This window comes from Sarcophilus harrisii, chromosome 2, assembly GCF_902635505.1.
Source record: "Sarcophilus harrisii chromosome 2, mSarHar1.11, whole genome shotgun sequence".
NCBI lineage: Eukaryota > Metazoa > Chordata > Mammalia > Dasyuromorphia > Dasyuridae > Sarcophilus > Sarcophilus harrisii.
Window position 1 is genome coordinate 240,990,259 of NC_045427.1, and position 20,616 is coordinate 241,010,874.

The following is a 20,616-nucleotide window of genomic DNA, read 5'->3' on the forward strand; positions in this document are numbered from 1 at the left end:
AGGTAATGGCTTACTGTGTCACTCCTCTCAAGCAATATAAGTCCACTGGTTTCTTTAGGGAAACAATGATTTACCTCCAAAGGAACAGTAATGGTGGAATTGCAGGTATCAGGTTGGCCAGTGGAGGGCACTTTAATACTCTTTAGGTCACTACATCTACCTATTTCTCCTGTATAGGGCTGACTGATGGAATCAAAGCTTAAACACCATACCTGTGCACAGAGCAGCCAGGCAATTTAGTGTTTAGAAAGTTGCTGTTGCATTTGTAGAAAAATTCAAAGGGAGGGAGAGCCCAGATTGTGCTGTCAAGGCTGTGGCTGTTAGCTATTGCATTTTTGGTTTCTTACTGGCCAGTTATCTACCCAGCAGCCTAAGGAGTCTGTGCAATGGGGATGGATGGTCCATGGACTGGATCCTTCAATTCGCATTCATGTAGATTATTTGCTACTGAGTACATGCCTATGTAAATGAGAGCATAGTAGACACTGAGAGTTTAATATTAATTCTATTTTTCTTGGCACAGATCTAAGAAGGCTAAATTCTATTTAAAATAAAAACTGAGGGAAAAAAAGGAAAGAGGAGTGAAAATCACATTCAGAAGTATTCATCTAAGCCTACTTCTTCCAAGAAGCCCTCCACAGGCATAGTAATGATTTCTTTTCAGAACTTATTCAGTAATATCATAGGCTGTCTGATAATGTTAGCTATCTTTTGGGGGTATATACAAGTTTGCCTCCCCAACCAGACTGTGAGTTTCTGGGGATAGTTCTCCCTTTTATTTCTGTATTTCCTCCCTCCCTCCCTCTCATTATTCTTTTATTCCCACTATTCAACAAACCTTCCTTCCTCCCTCCCTTCCTCCCTCCTTACTCTCCTTCCTTCCTTCCTTCCTTCCTCCCTTCCTCCCCACTTCCTCCCTCCCTCCCTTCCTTCTTTCCTTCCTTCCTTTTTTTCTTCCATATTTATGAACCTCTTGCCATATGAAGAATACTGAGCCAAGTGCTGAGAAAGAATAAAAGTCTTTTATTCATTTATTCCTTCAATAAACATTCTCTTGAGCACCATTTATGTGTTGGGAATTGTACTTAGGACTGTGAGGGATACAGATTATAATTATTATTAATTATAACAACTTATATAAGACTTTCCTCACACTAATTCTGAGAGATAGGGAGCACCTGTATTATTATTTTCATTATATAAATGAATTGGCTAACGTTATACAAGTTAGTAGCAAAGCAGAGGTTTTGAATTCAGATCTCCTGTCTGCAAACCTGGCTCTTTTCTTCTGAATTCTTTCCTCAAGAACCTTGAAAGGGACTCCCATAGTGAGAACACAAAGTACAAAGGGAGGAGGAATATATAAAAACAGTGCATTAGGAACCCAACCTTTTCCTGCATTGGGCTCAGTTTATTTAGTATTCCATAAGCCATACCCCTCAGTTCCTTTAGGTTTCAAGAATCCTGCAAACTGGAAGGTATTTCCTGCTCCACAGTGGCCACTGCAGATGCCAAGGAACATCTAGGGCCCCAGGGAAAATCAGACCTTGAACAGGAATGTCAAAATCCAGGAGAAAAAAAACCAGACAGTCCTATTAACAGTCATTTATTTTTAAACCTCAACTTCAGATCAGGATTTGACGGGTTTTTTCAAGCCCCAGAAGGGATTATACAATACTGTCAAGTTTGTCATATTGCAATTTTGAAATTAAAGAGCTGTTGGGCTCAAATAAATGCATTTTTAAGAAAAAAAAAACCCCAGCATAGTTCAAGGTATGTTCTCTGCCCTCCAACATAAATTTAAAACTAACTTTCTTGAATTAACAAGTAACTTTCTCTACCTCTCTCTCTCCCTTCCTCCTTTTCCTTTTTTTTTCCATCTCTATTATCTCATCTAAAAATCTATCATCTATCTTTACATCTATCCACCTCTCTGTCTACTTGCCTACCTGCTTATCTTTCTACCTATTTATCTACCTATCTTGTCTGTCTGTCTAGCTCTGTTTTCTTTAAGTTTCAGAAAAATTCTTCTATCACATTCTCCCACATCTCTGAATGTCACATAAAGATGGAAAAGTTTCCTGACCTGGGATTTGGGAAAATAATTTGGAATGGAAAATATTTTTAGTAAATACAATGTTTTGGATATGGAATCAGGGCTAAAAGGCTCATGTTGAGACATCTTTATATTCATTCAATTCAACAAACACTTAATTAAGCATCCTTTTCTGCCAAGACAGTTTGCCTCCACTGAGATCAAGCTGCATTTCCATAGCAGTTTCACACAGAAAGAATGAGTTCCAATCACTATGACAGGCAACTTGGTGCAGTGAAGAGAACACTGGACATGGATTTTAAGGATCTGGGTTTAAATCTTCACTCTGCTATTTACTGCCTGGTTGACATGTCACTTCCTCATCTTCAAACTTAATTTGCTCTTTTTGTAAAAATAAGGAAGTTGGACTAGATGTTATTCAAGTCTCTTTTATTTCAAAAATCTCTGATACCCCTGCAGGGGATCCTGTCTTACATGATCTCAGATCCCAAAGGAGCCAGGAGTCTGAAGTCGCCAGTAAGAGCTCTCATATACAAAACCATACTCTGACCTTCCTCTGCCCTGGAATAGACAAATAACTTCTGGGTCAACAATAATAATGTCTGACAAATAATAACTTCTGGATCTTAATAATAAGATCCTCTTGAACTGCTACTGGGAACAAAAGAACCCTGATCACTTGGGAAAGAACTGTCCCAGAATCACCTTTTGCAACCATTTTGACACCCTCATTCTTATCCCCTATTACATACGCTAATGGAAAGGGCAAGAGTAATAATATTAGTGTGATAACTGATCTGCATAAAATACTTTATCTCCATTATCTTAAGCATGGATAGAAGTTGAATTTGGTCTTGCCTTTGACACATTAAATATAGTCATTTAACTCTTTAATTTTCTCAGATTATAGTTGTAAAAACATTATTGATTTGCATCCATGCAGAGTTTCCACATTGGGGATTCTCTATACTGATGAAATCATGTATTTGAATGTCACCTCCACTTCTCCCTACTCTTCCTTCCCCAGTTTTCTCATTGGAAAAGGAGGCAAGTAAAAAGGAGAAAACTAAAACAATTCCTAAATGCTTTGAAGGCTACAGGGATATTAATAAAGCAACTAGGTGGTACAGTGGATAGAGTACTGGGCTTCATCTTCCTGAATTCAAATCTGGCTTCAGATACTTACTAGCTGTGTGACCCTGGGCAAGTCACTTAACCTTGTTTCCCTCAGTTTCCTCATCTGTAAAAATGAGCTAGAGAAGGAAATGGCAAACCCTTCCAGTAACTTTGCCAAGAAAACCCCAATCAGGTCACACAAAGTCAGCCATGATTGAAATGGCTGAATAATAACAAAGAACAAAAGGAATATCTAAAACTACCATTTATATAGTAAGATTTGCAAGGGATTATGCATATATATATATGTATATATAAAACTCATTTGAAGTGTACAGCAACATGTGTTACACTTCTGTTATTTTCTACTTGGAAGAAACTGAGTATAGAAGAGATTAATGGACTTGCCAAGAGTCACAGAGACAGTAAGCATCCAAGGCAATACTCCCACCTGGCTGATCATCCAGGTGCTTAATAATGCCCCCTCCATCTCTCCTTGTGCCTTCCATTCTTACTACCAGTTCTGGAAGAAACTCTGGCTGACAGCTGCCCACTGAGGCACCACTGACACTCCTTGGTTTACCTTTTAAGAGACACTTTCCTGGAAGGAAATGAGCCCAGGATTGGGGCTCTTCAACTGATCAATCTAATGATAAGTTTGAAGTTTCAGTGGTGCTTGGGTGAGAGAGCTCAGAGCCTCCAGAAGGAGAGCAGGTGGAATTGAACAAAAGCTTTCTCTCTTCTCTGGCTCAGCTCCCCTGCCCCTGCCCCTCTTCCCTATTCTACATGATTCCCTGGGAACAATGAGCCAATTTAGGTAATAGCAGATGATGCCCAAACAGATACAGCACCATGACTATAGAAAAAGGAGTCTGAAGAGGAGCAAACTCCCTTCTAAACGAGAGCTCTGATTGCCAGCAATTAGGAAGGCAGTGTTCCAGAACTGTCCCCTCCATGTCCCCACCTCTCCCCCTCCCCCATGGAAGAAGGGAACTACAGCATCTCTCCACTGCTTCAAGGAGAAATTCATCCTCTGGAACGGAGACAGAACCAGGGACAAGACTTTATTCTCAAAATCCCTCAGGGTCTGTTCCCTTGGAGTTTGGGATGCTCCCAAGAAAAATGATTGCAATTAACCTCCATGGATTCAACAATCTGCTTTGAACAAAAGAAAATCCCATGGGGTAGGGAGGAAAACACTGAGGCACGAGAGAAATTCAGACTTAAGTAGCAAAACTAAGTAGAGACTGGGGTACAAAACATCTCTGGGGCATTTAGGTGGCAGAGTGGATAAATTCGCGCTGCTCCTAGTCAAAAAAAAAAAAAAAAAACTGAGTTCAAATCCTAACTCAGACATTTATTGCCTATGGGAATTTGGGCAAGTTACTCATCTCTCTTACCCTCAGTTTCCTCATCAAAGCAAGGATAATGATAGAACCTCCTTTAAACCTTAAAGAGCTATATAAAGAGCCACAGCTCCTGAGTTTTGACTTTTAATGACATACCCATGGCAGATTTCTTGCTCTCTCTCATGGTTCTTTCCAAACGTGCCATGATGAAGCTCTGGGATTCCAGGTAACACAGAAAACTCACATCTGAAAATGCAAACAGGCTTCGGGTTCATATGAAGGTGGGAGATACTAAATAGGTCATTAAAAAGAATAGGAAACCATGAACTGATACTGAGTGAAACAAACCAGGAATACATTGTATACAATAATAACAAGAATATACAGTGATCAACTATGAAAGAATTGATTCTTCTCAGTGGTTCAGTGGAAAATGCCATCTGTATTCAGAAAAAGAGTTTATAGAGATTGAATGTAAATCAACACATGCTACGTTCACTTCTTTTTTGCTTTTTTTTTTTTTTTATCTCTCCCATGGTTTTTCCCTTTTGTTCTGATTTTTCTCTTCCAACATGATTCTTAAAATATGTATTAAAAATAAATTGATTTATTAAAAAATAAAAATAGGAAACTAGGATGTTTGGGGCATGGGACTACACAATGAGATGATGTTAGGGAAACTTACCAGACTTTTGTACAAATAGACCTTAGGGCCCTAGCAGACAAACACCTAGGTTGGAGAAAGTCTAGGGTTATAGTTTTGAATATATAGAACTTATTAGGGCCATCTCCTTAATGTATGTACACGTAGGTTCCACTTGTACTACATTCCTCATCTGGAATGCTATTTCTTTTAGTCAGTCACATCTTAAAGTTCCCAGTTTATGTCCCCAACCCACCAGAAATCTTTCCCTGACTATGCCAGGTTTTCATTTGTTAACATTTTTTCCAGTTTTTATATTCTTATAGTCCAAGTCACGCAATTTAACACATACAGAAATATGACAAATTCTACATATGAAAAACATATGCAAATATCATGTCATGCATATGTATAATGCATTTGGAGAGCAATATAGTATGGTAGTTAGGAAGCCAGACTAGGACCAAAAAAACCCAAAAAAACTACCTCTGATGACATCCTGGTTTTCTGACCCTAGGCAATCCTGTTAACCTCCCAAAGTCTCTTAACCTGCTCAAGATAACTCTCTAAGAATATATAAGTTATAGAGAATGTTCTGACCTCTATTGGAGGGAGTTTCTCATCTGAGAATTCTCTGTATCAATACAATTACAAGCCCATTTTCTATCCCTATCATAAATATTCTTATCTATACACTGGACCACAGACTTAGCCTGCCACCCTGGCCACAGACTGACCCTAGCTTTAGCACACCCTGACCTCAAACTCTAACAATCTCACAAATGATTACAGTGAAACTCAGTGAGTGAATTGATTAGAGAAATATAAATTAAAATAATTCTGAGGTACCACTTCATACGTCTTAGATTGACTAAGATGATGGGAAAAGATGATAAAAGTTGGAGGGGATGTGGGAAAACTGGGACAACAATGGTTGGTGGAATTGTAAAATGATCCAATTCTTCTGAATAGCAATTTGGAATTATGCCCAAAGGGCTATAAACTTTGCATATCCTTTGATCCAGCAGGGCCATTACTGGATTTGTATCCCAAGGAAATCTTAAAGGAGGGAAAAGGACCCACATGTGCGAAAATGTGTATAGCAGCTCTTTTTGTGGTGGAAAATGAGTAGATGCCCATCAATTGGGAAATGGCTGAACAAGTGGCATATGAAGATAATGGAATATTATTGTTCTATTAAAAATGATGAACAAGCTGATTTTAGAAAGACCTGGAAAGATATACATGAACTGATGCTGAGTGAAGCAAACAAAACCAGGAATACATTGTACAAAATAACAGCAAGAATGTATAATGATCAACTATGAAAGACGGTTCTTCTCATTGTGGTTCAGTGATGCAAATCAATCCCAATAGATTTTGGACAGAAAATGCCATCTTCATCAGAAAAAGAAATAAGAAGATTGAATGTAAATCAACACATACTATGTTCACTTCTTTTTTCTGATTTTTTTCTCTCTCCAATGGTTTTTCCCTTTTGCTCTGATTTTTCTCTCCCAATATAAATTCATAAAGTAATGTGTATTAAAAATAAATAAATTTACTAGATGCAAAAAAAATTAAATAAAATTGAAAAAAAGGCTCAGTGAGTGAGTGTGGATGGATTCATATGGTCCAATTCCATTTCTAGAAACATAGTTAAGAGCCCACGTTCTGCTTATGCCAGGTTAGTAGCATCATCTTTATGTAAGGTACCTATTCCCTTTGGAATTATCTTTCTTTAGACTAGTCAATCTAATAAATATTCCTTATTGTCCTACTATGTAGAAGGCCCTGTGTACAGTTGGTACCAAACCCCATCGGTCTCTATGGACCTTTTCTCTGATTCTTTGAAGGGAAATGGATCAAGGAAATCAAGCTCCCACATGCTGTTTGTTTTTAAACAAGTGTAATGTTGTTGTGAACCTGGGGCTGGGGAAATGATGCATAACTGTGTGATGACCAGGCCCTGGGTCTCCTCCAAATAAAAGACTGAGTAGACATTCAGTTTGCCCACACACTCTAAGCCCCTGACTCCAGACTTTTCCAGAAACATTGCCCATTTTCCTTTGTCTGCTTTCCTACAAAAGCATTAGCTAGGATTGAGTGTTTTTCTCTCTAGGGGAAAGCAAGAAAGCCGTCCCTCTGCAGTATTTGCTAGAGAATCTAAAGATTTTTTTAAATTTCTCTCTCCTCCTTCTTCCACTTAGGAACTGAGAACAGTAGTTTTCAAGTTGAAGGCTAAATTGCTTTAAAGTGTTCACTATTATCCTTGAATTTACACATATTTGGTGGTCTATTGGAAGGAGCGGAGACTTAAGACTGATTAAGGATTTTTAGAAGAAGCATATTCTCCTACTTCCCACCCTCCATCAAACAAAATGACAGGCTGGAGGGTCAAGGCTTTAGGATAACCCAAGAAGAAACAAACTTGACCAAACCAAGAGCTTCCAAAGGATCCCTTCCCGCTCCTCCCCCAAATTTCCTCTAGGAGAAAACTTTCTGTGAAAGATCTCAATTTAAACCTTAACCCTAATTCTAACATTTCTTCAACTTTGAAGTCAGACTTAGTACCAAATTAGAGAAGTAGCATGGGAAGTATACTATCATTTAAGAGAAATACTTTGTTACTTTGGTTTTTGCTATATCTTGAAGTTAGGATGAAGTGAGTATGGTTCAACAAAAAACTAATTAGAAAATTTAGAGTATTATTTGATTGCAACCAAATAGATTGCCCTATAGTTCAAGAGAATAGGCTTATGAATATGTGTTTGTATATGTGTATATGTAGACACACACATACATGTATACATACATATATATGTATAGTCACTCTGCCTATTAACTAGGATTACTTTTGTCTATATATAATCCCTGAACACTGCCCAAAATCATCTCTTCATAACTAATTTTCTTCTTTTTCATCCTTGCTTTCTTTCTTTGCACAAACTCTCATCCTGTTTTCTTGCCCCTGACTGATTCAAACAGAGGGTGAGAGTTTGTGGATTTTGCTTAAAGTATGTCAGGAGTTAACCTAGTATATATGGATCAATGTGACCCAATCTAAACAAGAAAACTTTCTTCAATTTCCCTCACAAATGATTATCCAGGGGCATCTTGAAGGCTTCCATTGAAGGGGAACCTACTACAACCTGAGTCCAGCCCATTCCGTTTTTGACAGTTTAATTTATTAAGAAATGTTTCCTTATATTAAGTTAAAATCTGCCTCAATGATTTCCACTAGTTATTCTAAGTTATCCCCACTTTGAGACCAAGCAGATGAATTATTTTTCTTTGGGATGAAAAATGTTATTCACTGTGTGAGAACATATGCAGGCTTTGAAAATACATCTTTATCTACCAGCCCAAAATGCAGCATACAAGGGGACAGAAGAGTAAAGACTGGGAAATGACGCAAAATAATTCATTTGTTAATGCTTTAATCTAATCAGAATGTCCTCTCTTTCTTTAGGTTCATTTCCCTCTCCAAACCTTTATCTTCTCCCTGTCTGTATTATCATCTCTCTATTCCCATCTATTCTTGTGTCTATGTAAAAGGAAATGGTCAAATGAAAACCCTATCTTTATGAGCATGTGAAGTGTTTGCTGGCTTGGAGTATTCTTCAGAGGGACTTTGGAGCATGTACAAGTATTCTATAATTGATTCTTTTCCACCTACCTCAAGGTAAAGAAAAAGGATTTTTTGATTGGCTGCTGAACTAGAAACTCAACTTAATGTCTCTATTTCCTAGTAGTGATTGAAGTAGTAATTGCATTAAACCTCAAGATGGGGAGAAAAATAGTTGCAGTGACCACCTGCTGCAAATCTCTACCTCAGAGAAGACACATAGCCATGAATATGGTGCCTCTTTGAATTTGTGCTCTCCTGCTTTTAGGCAAGGAAATAATAAAGACAGAATGAACTAGGACTTTGTAAGCTTTGAAAAGTCTAAAATGCATGTTACCGGAGGTCCAGCAACTGGACACTTTATCAGAGTTTGCTGGCAGCCACACCTAGTGAAGAGTGACTTACAGTAGTTTCTCAAGTGTGCTGGAGCCAGCTAGAGGTAATCATTAAATGTTCAGTGTATACACTTGAAAGAAAATTACAAATGAAGTTTGATTCATTGTTTTGGTGATTGCCTAGACCTGAGAAAATGATGGGAAAATATTAATAATGCAGATCAAATGTAAAAGTTTGGTACACTGGAGAGCCAGTTGTTAAAAATTTACCAGCATATACCTGGTATTCTTGTATCAGCAATTCATCAGTATCATCATCAGTAATCATCAATTATCAGCTACATTGAGAAGTGAATTTGATAGCGAGAATGCTTTGTAGCAAATGATTTAACTATTCATCCCCAGAGACTTTCCTTAGAGACTGAGGTAATATATAAAATATTATGCTCCCAATTTGGAGAAATGCTTTGTCTTTTCCCAGTTTGGAGAAATGTCTTTTCTTGCTACATCTTCTAATTAATTTTTTTTTTTGCAAAAGCCAATTAATATTAAATGATTAAATTAATATTGGGATGCTGATCACTAATTCAACTAATGATACATGGCCTATCCTGATTGTAACTGAAGATTGATATTGAAGAGAACCCACAGGAATGATGATTTGAGCCAAAAATATTAGGAAAGACAAACCTCAGGTGTACCCTCCTTAGGGGCTGATGTACTTAGCTTTGATGTGAGCAGCCTGTTTCAGTCTAAATGGAAACTAGAGTACAGACTACCAGGAATTTATATTGTTTACACCTATTTAAGTCCTAATTTCCAGTACCTACTAATACTCTCACCTACTCCCCCATACATAGCCTGTATGTACATAGCCTGCCCTGGCAAGTCTATCCCACATTTGATCTTTCTTCTTTCTAATCTCCTATAATATTTACTGTTTATTTAATTACTTTAGTAATTAATCACAGACCCTTGGAGTTAGAAGGATCTCAGAAGTCAGATAACTTAACTTGTATCTGAGTAAAAAGTCCCTCTACAATGTTCCTAACAAGTAATGATGATCCAGCCTCTGTTTGTAGATCTCCAGTGGTGGTAACCCATTATTTACCAAGGCAGTTCACTCTACGTTGGGATATATTTAATCATGAGTAAGTTTTTCTTTACCTTGTTATGAAATGTGCTTCTTGGCAGCTACCACCGTTGATCCAAAACCTGCCTTTTGGGAAATCAAATCTTTTTTCCAGTCTTTCTTCTGACCTTCAGATAGTTATCATCTCCCTGACTAAGTCTCCTCCCGTCCCAGAAAAACATTTTTAGTTCCTTCCACTAGTCTTCATATGACATCCTTCCCAATCACCTCACCATGCTGATTATCCTCTTCTGAGTGCATTCCAGCTTGTCTTTCTTTTCTAAAATGCAGTGGTCAGCATTGAACATAATGATTCATTATGGGATTCCTAGCAGGACTACTGCCTCCCTTGTTCTGCATGCTGTAATAGAAATATATAATAGAAACAAATACTCCTCAAGATAATATGTAACACCATTTTTCATATATTTTGGTTTTTATACTTCATGTATTAAAGACTACAAAAAAACTGACTTCCCTTGAGTGAGGAAGACCCATTTTCTTTTCCTGTTCCCTATTCTAGCATGTAGCACAATGCTTTGCACATCCCTGGTATAAGTAAATACTGAACCGTATTAATGAATATGGTTGGGGATATCAAGGTTGAGAAGGCTGTTGATAAGGTATATAGGTGGTTGAAAACTCTAGGTGCTAAACTTCAGTGTTGGGTTAAATATCTCAACAGACCTCTTCTTTAGGGTCTAATCTTGATCTCATAGAAGCCAATACATCATACAACAATGCACGACATAGATTTTTTAAAATCACACTTGTGATTTCATTGGTATTTGGAACGTCCAGTGAGGACTCTATTCCCAATGCAAGTCAGCAATTGATCTGTGACTTGGGGTCTTAGGGAGGTACTGAGGGGCATTAAGAGGTTAAGTGACTTGCCCAGTATCACATGTTCAGTATTTGTCAGAAGCAGGACCTGAAATCAGGTCTTCCTAACTTAGAGGTGGCCGAGCTCTTTTTTCACTGGAATATAATGCAGCAACCTAAAGAAAAGTGTGTCCTAGATCTATTTTTGCAACAATAGCCAAAGCTGGGGCAACAGTCACAAAATGCTCATTCTTTTAGTTTTGTATATGGTTCAACATATTTTCTGTTTCCCATCTTCTTCTCTCTACTAATAAAAGGGAAAATTGTCCCAGAGAGATGATCACTTATCTAGAGCCATATAACATATTAGAAGACAAATCCAGGTTTCAAATCCAGATCCTATCCATTACCACCATGGGATGGGCACTAAGGGTAAGGCTCCTTATACCAGGTACAGAGATCCAGTGATCACAGCCTCCCACTAAGTATCAAGAAAAACTTGAGTGAATGGGAAAAAAATACACTTTATTGTCATTTCACAGTTTGGCAGTAGTAGTAGCAGCAGAAGCATTGCCAGAAGCAGAACATGCAAAACAGCTGGTTTCAGGCACATATGAGGGTGACTCAAAGGGCATGCTACTTTTTTTTTAGATGGTGTGTCCTGCTTCCTACAAAAATCCCATTGCTTGTCACTTAAGTTTGACCGTTTTTTGCTGTCTTGTTCTCTAACCATCCTTTGGTTCTCTAACATTATTATCTCCTAAATTAAACAATGAAGCTCCTACTGAGGAAGGTGATCTCTTATTCTTGCTATATCAGACCCTTCACACTAAGGAACTCAGAGCTGGCTTGGTAAAGTCTTGTCAAGTTATTACATGTGCTTAAAGTCTGGAAGTCCTTCCATATAGGAGAAGCTAAGTTAACCATGCTCCCCTAGAAACTTTTTGTTTCATTTTGAAAAAATCATGGCAGTTTTCTCCTGTGCCCTTCATTATCACTAGAGGATGTGTTGATATTTCATGCTTTTTCTCCCTAGACTGCAAATTTTTCCAGACTGCAAATTCTTTGAACAGGGATATTGTCCACACATCTTCACCCCCTCCACTGTGACAAGCACAATCAGCATTTGTTGATGGATTGAATGGTGCTCAGTCTCACTGAAGCCTGGTATAGTTAAATCATCATAAATAGCTACATTTCAAATTCACTCCCATCTCCCATCTCCCATCTTAACATGGGACTGAACTGTGAAAAGAAGTCAGGGCCATCCAGTGGCCTCAGTGAGATGGACTGATGTCACTAGTTCCATTACTTCTATCAGCCATAGTGCCCAGAACACAATAAATGCAGCACCATTGCTGAGACCGGATTGGCTTCCATTGGGTTGTAGAATAAGAAACAAGCCTATGGAGACAGAACACTCCTCAGATCATCTCCACTTCTTCTGAGACTCTCTAGTCCTCTTGAATGTCTTATTGCTCTTGCTCTTAGAGTGTCTACTTTCTCTAGAATAGGTCTGCGGTTCATTGGTGGAACGGGATAGAAGTAGCTCAAAGCTGCCACAGTTCAGACAATGTCAACAGCACAGAGAAAAGAGGACGTGGGAGTCCATGGCTGCCAATCCAGCAGGCTTCATGAGCGCTGAGTTCCTTTGATTTTTTTTTTTTTTGTTATCCTTCATTAGTGAAAGAAGGTTGAATTTCACATATATTTTTTTTCTTTTTCCTAAAATATCCAGAATGAAAAATACAGCAGAAGCAATAGACTGAGGTTTCTTTTAGGTCATTTGCCATGACCTGCTTTCTTAAGAATTTCCCAGTGGAGAGAGCAAGAGGGAGGAGGTCTATGGAGCTGGGCTAAAGCTAGTGCCTATGGTGGCAGCATATAGAAAGAGTAAGACCAGCTCAGCAGGGGCTGACTGGCTGTAGGGAAAAAAGTCAGAGAAGTCTAAGGGAAGGCAGAATGTTTGATCACGAAAACACACACACCACACACACACACACACACACACACACACACAGCACTTAAAAAAAAAAACCCCAACCTGATAAACCTTAAAAAGAGAGAGACAGCTTAATAACACCAACGAGACCCAGAGTATCTGCACTAGAATAACCCCAGCCATCTCCATCTCTTATTTGTGCTCCTGGGAGCAGCTGTTTTAAGCTCAGACTATAAGAACCCACGGGCCAGCTCCTGACAGTGTGAAGCCTTTATGGCTGGCACCAGACTCAAAGGGCAACCTTTGATGGACCAAAATGGGGCATGCAAAAAAAAAGCCACGCCATCCCACAGAGACTTGAGGGATGCAGCATTGAAGAGCTGCTGAAGGAACCATAAAGGCAGGCTGCCCATTCCCCATAAGAAAGTAGTTCATCTCTCCCGACCTCTGCAAGGGCTAACCAGCTACAAATAGGTCCTTCAATTAGGGACCCATTACTTCAGTGCTGGCAGCATTACCACTCCCTATTTTTCCCCACCTTTCTCCCAGCTTGGAATCATTTCCAGCCATGCTCCAGGGAATTGTGGGGCTGGATTTTTAATTTCTTGGGGCAGAGAAGTTTCATGAAGGCTCTGCGGAAACTATAATGGCAAAGGGGATAGAGGATGGGATTTACTGCAGAGTTGACCCAGAGCAGCCAGAAGGATGTCTCATACCAGTAATCAGGAATGCAGCGGCCATGGCAGGCAGCCCGAATGATCATTAGGAGGGTGTAGGGGGCCCAGCATAAACCAAAGATGCTCACAATCACTGCCAAAGACTTGGCCACTTTCTTGTCCCTGGACAGCCGGAAGCGTTGGGTAATGCTCTGTGACATCATCTTCATCCTTTTCTCCAGGGATGAGGTGGATGCCGAGGGCTTGTAGCTCCTTTTCAAAGACCTTGGCTTTTCAGAAGCATGGGTGGAACTGTTGGAACTGGATGTGGGTGAGTCCCGGGCACCATCTGGCTTGTCTGAAGGGTGTGCCTCGTACTTGTGAAGGTTCAAGGTCTCCCGGGGCATCTTCTGCTCCCACTCCCAGCACTTCAGGGAGAACTTGGGATTTGTCTCTGACTCATGATTGAAGAGCCTCCCAGGCTCCTCCCGGCCCACATCTAGCCGGTCCCGGGTTCGTTTCTGGATGTTCAAATAGATGCTCAAGTTGAAGAAGGTCACACTGAGGAAGGGTGTGAAGAACTCCAGTGTGGAGGCTGTGATGAGGAAGTACCAGTTGTAGAAAAACTCAGCATAACATTCACCCTCTGGGATGATGCTTCCACCGGAGAGATACTCCCAGCTCAGGATGGCAGGTCCATAGAGAAGGAAGGCCAGTACCCACACCAACACCATCTTCTGCACTGCCCGCCTGGTATTGCCTTGCTGAGCACGATATGCAACCTGAGGAGAAAAAATCCATCTCTCCTCGGTTATCACTCTTACATTTTTTTTTTTTTTTTTTTTTTGCTGAGGGAATTGGGATTAAGTGATTTGCCCAAGGTCATACAGCTAGGAAGAGTTAAGTGGCTGAGACCAAATTTGAACTCAGGTCCTCCTGACTTCAGGGCTAGTACTCTATCCACTGCGCCACCTAGCTGCCCCATGGGTTATCACTCTTAAAACAAGGCCAGTTTCTTTTTTGTTTTAAAAGAATGAAAGCCATAGGATATCAGAATTAAAAGGGACCTTAGTCAAAACTCATGCAACAATTGGGGCAGCTGAGATCCAAAGAGGAGGAGGATTTCATAAGGTCATACAGTGACAGAGTCTGGACTAGAATTAGTTCTTTTGACTCATATTTTCCTGTCTTTTTCATACCACCATTTTACCAAATTTACTTTGAAATCATTCAGTCCCAGCCTAAGGGAGAAGAAACTAGGGGCTTCTTCTACTCAGTTCAAAAAGCTTTGATCACAGCTCTGGGGAAAATACAAAGTTTAGGAAATGAGGTTCTTCCCCTCATAGAAGTTAAAGTCTAGTAAAGAAAGTAGCACATTAAACACAGGGAACCACAATACAAAAAAGACCAAGAGAGATACAAGCAAAGTGCTATGTTAAATATGAAAGGTGATATTTGAAACTGGATAGGAAAGGAGTACCAGCAACAATGTGAGCAAACAATAAAACAGTAAATAAATGTTGAAATGAATTGGATCCTAAACTTCAGGGGCATCTGTTTAAATATTTGTCCCTTTCAGCCCAAAGTTAAAAGTTCAAAAAACATTGTTCTCCCCTAATTGCAAAGCAATATAAGACCACCGATTTAGGGTTGTGAGGGCTACCAGAAGCTAACTATTTAGTCCCTCACGGCACAGATGAAGAAATAGAGGCTCCACCCCAAGAAAGTGACATGACTAACGTCATACAAGTAATAAACATCAAAGATGGGATTTTAGCATAGGTAGTCTAATTCCAGAATCCATGTTCTCTCTGTTAGCACAGGGAGGCTATCCAACTCTTTCCTTAGGCTCTTGAACTATAGGGCTTGCTTGGGTCATGGTAAGGCAAATCTTTGCCAAAGTTTTCTCTACAATCTCTAGCACTATCTTAGAAGTAGTATAATGAAGCAGCTTCCCATCTCTTCCTTATAAAAGTTTGAGCCTAGAAACTCACCGCCCTGGTAACAGAGAGAAACCGATCATAACTGATTAATACAATGTTGAAGACCGAAGAGGTGCAGAGCAGATAGTCAACCACCAGCCACAACTTGCAGAAGCTCCTCCCAAAAGTCCACTTTCCAGTCAGCACATAGGGTACATACAAGGGGATGCAAAAGGCTCCTGGAAGGAAAGAATATTGAAGTTTGAAAAAGGTCTAAGGATCAGAGAGGATTGAGGGGAAAGGAAGAAAGTAGACAAGAGGCAATTGAAAAGATAGGTGAAGGTGTTCTGCTCAAAAGAGCTGGAGTCAGAAGACTTGGTTTTGAAACTTAGATAGGATACATAGCTAGGGAACCATGGGCCAGTGATTTAACCTTTCTTAGCTAGAGTTTTCTGCTGTAAAGTGAGGAATTATTCCATATTTCACAGAGTTGTAGGAGGAAATGCTTTGCAAATCTTAAAATGCTCTAAAAAATGTGAATTTTAACCATGGATCAGGCAGTCACAAAGTTTCCAGGACTTTTTCAGCTTGGTAACTAATATCTTCCTTTTCATTTTTGCTCTAAAGTCTCTGGAAAGGTTTCTGAATTCAGGACTTAACCACAGAATGTTTGGGGGAACAAAGCTTGCGTCAGCCATTTATTGCTAAACAAGTCAGAAAGGAAATTCCAAATCAAAGTAGGGATCCAGATTGTCTGATAAATGGCTGTTGCCCTCTGCTGGGGGAGGGGCTGAGGTTTCAGACCTTGAACAGCTGAAATAGTTTCTGCTTTTAAGTACTGTCAGCTCAGTGTTTCTAGGTCCTTGAGATTGGCTGGAGGTTAGAGAAGATACAAAAGGGAGCAAAAGGGAAGAATTTCATTCTAGTCTATATTTTCCCTTTCAGGGAAAATTAAAGGACAAATTGATCACCTCTTGCTGTATCCATAGGAAAAATCCTCCATCCTAGGTAACTGAGAATCTATTAGTCCCTCCCTCACTGATGGCATTTAGCCATCACGAAGTTGCCTGGCCCCTTTCCGGCAGCATTTGTTCTATGGCAATAGGTGATACCTTGTGGCTGTGGCATCCTAGAGACCACACCAGGTGTTTTGGCAGATTTGATGCCTCTGGTCCTCTCCTGCAAGTGGGGTTCTCATCAGAAAAGCTCTGCCCCTCCCACCAGTCATTCATCCATGTAAACTCCTCCCCTCCAGCCAGTAGGAGCAACAAACTCAATCTTCTCAGACTCCCACACCAGCTGGAGTTTCTCCCCAAACCCATTGTCTCCATGAACAGTAGGGGGAGGAGATCTGTCTCCTCTGTCAGCCAGTCACCAACATTTCTTTCTCACCATGCCGAGGAGAGGCACCTCCATGCCTTCCTCCCCACCCCTACCTCCTGCTCTAGGAAGCATTCCCCCACTCCACTTACATTACTTTGGAAAGTTTCATAGATTTCCTCTTCTCTTCTGAGACTTACCTCTGCCCCTACTTCCCCTTCTTACCCAATCAGACTAACCAGCAAGAATAGTTTCCTCCTCCTGTTATTCTAAAATATGTGGACAATTTTTTTTTTTTTTTAATACTAGATTCCTTGTCTGGGGTAGAGACATAAAGCTTCTGCTAATGGCTGTGGAGAGAGCCACTGTATTTGGAGTCCAGAGACTTAAGTGACTAGCTGAGTGACTTTAGACAAGTCACTTCATCTTTACCACTTTCAGATTCCCCTCAGTAATATGTAGATAATAATGTATACTGCCTATTCCTCAGAGTTGTGAGGATCAAGTGGTGTTTTCCTTTCTAAGCCTATATAAATGTCAAACATTATACAACTTTGCTACTGCATCCCCTCCCAACCCCTTCCTTGCTCAAAGCCTTCCCCTCCCCACCACTCCCGATCTATAGGAGCAGAGGAATGTTTGTATGGCACCTAGACACCCCCACCTCAAATGCCTGGTTGCTTCAGGGAAGAGGAAGGATAAGAAGAGAAGCATCTATCTGTTTTCTCTTCCCCATTTCCCCACCCCCATTCCGAAGCAAAGGCTGGTGATGTTTTTCCCAGTGACAAGCACACTCACATATTCTATATCCCAAGAAATGGAAGAGATCCTGGGTAGTTCGACTCATGTGCAGGGGATGAAGCACAATTTCACTGTTCCAGTTCCTCTACTTACTAGATCCAAGGGGGCACCAAGTTGCCCCCCTCCCACAAGGATATCGTTTCTGATTCCTAAATTTCTCTAAGTTTTCTTGCCTTTTCTTCCACCAGGAAAGAAGTGGAACCAGCACGGAGATTCCCCGCCAATATCTTCCATGCAGGCCTTTCTGTCCCCCATCCCCAGAACCCCCAGTCTTCTCCTTTTGCTGGAGAATTTCACCTAGGTGGTGCAGAAGACTCAGCACAGGGAACTCCAGGAAGACTGAATCTTACCTTAGGGACTGTAACGACTGTTGTGCCCCTTTCCCACTGCCCTATGTCCCTTTCTCCCAAGGGTACCTACAGCTGGGATCTCTCCCAGGAGGTACCAATCTGATACTGCTCCCAAACTTCTTCTTGCAGCAGGATCCAAAGCCACCTCCACAGCCCCAGCTCTGCACCCAGCGTCTCACATCCTTCCCACAGCAGCCTCAACTTGAAGACTCCCTCGCTTGGTGAGGTTGCCAACCCCGCCGGCCCTGGGTCATCTGCCCCTCTCCCCCTACCCCGGGGGGTGTACTTTACCTACTAGGAAATCAGAGATGGCCAGATTGAGGAGGAAGAAGTTGTTCTGTGTGCGAAGGCTGGAGTCCACCACGAAGGCCAGCATGACCAGTGCGTTGCCCACCACGGTGGCCACGATCAGCAGCGCCATCAGCACAGCCAGGACCACGGTCCAGGCGGCGGAGAAGCCGGGCGCTGTCGCCTCTCCAGTGCTCGGCCCCCAAGACACGTTGAGGGCCCCGTCAGGCAGGGCACGTTCCATGGCAGGCTGAGAGAGCACCTCCTCATGCACCCCCAGAACCACCGGGTCGAGGGGGGGCCCGGCCTCGAAAGAGCAGGATCTACACACCTCTAGGGCTCGAGCAAGTCCGCTGCACGCGGGCCAAATGGGGTGGAGGGTGGTGGCAACAGGTGTCTCCGAAGCGCGGTGTCTTGGCGATGCTGTAGCCTCTTCGGGCTGCCTGGGGCTAAGCCTCCAGCTCCGCCTCCCGCCACTTGGTGTCCGCAGCCCCGCCTCGTCTGGCTCCGCAGCCTCTGGCAGAGGTGGGCCAAAGAGGGTCAGGAAGGCTCAGCAATCTAGGGCGAGAGAGGAAGGGGGAAGGGTACCTCAGAGTGACGGGCACTCCAAGTGGCCCGGGCAGGCTTGGAGAGAGTGATGGTACACCAGGAGCTGCATGCTTCTTCCCCTCCCCCACTAACTGCTGGTCCCTAAGCCCGGAAAACCGCCCCTCCCCCCTCACGGTTTGGCCGTGCAACTGGGGAAACGACCCTTCACAGCCTGTTGTGCACAGGCTGAGCACCTTCGCACTGCGTATCCTTACACTAGACTGAGAGCCCCTTCGACTGTCTGCATGTGCATGGAGATGAGCACTCTCCTTACCGTCTGCGTGTGCACGGAGCTGAGGGCCCCCCCTCATTGTCTGCGAGTGTATAAAGCGGAGCTTCCCCGCCCCTTACAGTCTGCCACTGCACGAGGCTGAGCACTCTCCTTACTGCCTGCGGGTGCACGGAGCTGAGGGTCCTCTTTACCGCTTGTGCACCGAGCTGAGCGCCCCTCTTACTGCCCGCCGGTGCATCGCGCTGCTCCCCGTCCCTGTCTGCAGGTGCATGGGTCTGAGCTCCCCTTTTGCAGTGTTCAGAGGTACCAACCTGAGCTGCCCTCACTGTCTGCTGGTGCACCGGCTGAACGCCCTCCTTACTTCCTATGTCCGCGCCAGGCTGCGCGCCCCTCACTACCTGCCCTGGCACTGGGCTGAGCGCTCCCCTCGTCGACAGCCAGCGCGCTCGGGCGGAGCGCGGAGCAAGAGTGCGCTCTCAACCTGCTCCCGAGCCCCCAAGCTCTCCCCCACCCCCCACCCCCAACTCGTCCCAGCAGCCTCTTCTATTGGCTGCGGCGCGCTGCTCAGGCACGCCGCCCGCCTGGCTCTCTCTCTTCGCCCCACCCAACGAGCAGAGCCAGCCAGAGAGAATGGGAAGCAACGAGAGAGACGGGAACCCTGGACAGCTCCCCACGGTTCTAGCTGGGCTCAGCACCGCACTTGCCTTCCGAGGCAGACTCAGGACCCCAGAACACTCAGCTGGGCTGTTTGCAAGGATTGCAGAGTAGTACTTTGTCGGAGAATGCCTATGGGAGCGTTGTGTGCGAATCCCCCTCCTCAAGTTCCCTCTCGGTCTGAGAGCCAACACAGAAACCCTAGGCCTTGCCCCAGGGCTCCAAGGTTCTCTGGCTACGAGTGCACCAACCTCACGGCCCCGTGAGAATACACAGAGGCTCCGCGTCAGGATGTGTTCCTTCCTCAGCCCTTCTCTCTCTCCTACCCTCCACCGACTGTGTGTACGTGGGGGAGGGGGTCAATCATTGTCTCTTCTTCCATCTCCCTTTCTAACTTCCCTCTCCCTCCACAACCCGATCTCCAGACAGCCTTGGAGGAGGTCCGCGAGTCCCAACTTATCCTCTGTCCTCTCCTGTATCTTCTATTTCACTAACGCACACTCAGCAGATGGGATCCAGCTGTGACTCCAACAGCTGCATTTGAAGTTGGGAAAGGTGAACAGAAGGCGCATTTCCCTCTTCTGCTTTTATTTTTGGTGGGGGATAGTTTATATAGGGGTATCAGGAGTCACTAGTAGCTGCCGGGTAGAGTTGAAGGTGGTAAAAGAATAAAGGAGACCTGAAATAGGAAAAATTAGTCTACGTCCTCCCCGGGTTTTTTTTTTTTTTTTTTTTTTTTTCCTTCAGTGTTTCATTTTTGAAGGGAGATTCATTACCATCAG

At 42.5% G+C, this 20,616-nt stretch overlaps 1 protein-coding gene across 2 annotated transcripts; it reads right to left on the minus strand.

Annotated features, from left to right (window-relative positions):
* Positions 1-11,591: 11,591 nt before the first annotated feature.
* HRH3 (histamine receptor H3) lies at positions 11,592-19,674 on the minus strand. Of its 2 annotated transcripts, none has more exons than XM_003757625.2 (4): positions 19,492-19,674; positions 18,364-18,918; positions 15,674-15,840; positions 11,592-14,461 (listed from the first exon to the last, which is right to left on the minus strand). In XM_003757625.2, the coding sequence occupies exons 2-4, from the start codon at positions 18,602-18,604 to the stop codon at positions 13,580-13,582; spliced, it is 1,290 nt and encodes a 429-aa protein (XP_003757673.1). In that variant the 5' UTR covers positions 18,605-18,918; positions 19,492-19,674; the 3' UTR covers positions 11,592-13,579. The 2 variants fall into 2 exon arrangements, with proteins under 2 accessions (XP_003757673.1, XP_031807579.1); XM_031951719.1 differs by having other exon boundaries at positions 19,223-19,674.
* Positions 19,675-20,616: the final 942 nt, after the last annotated feature.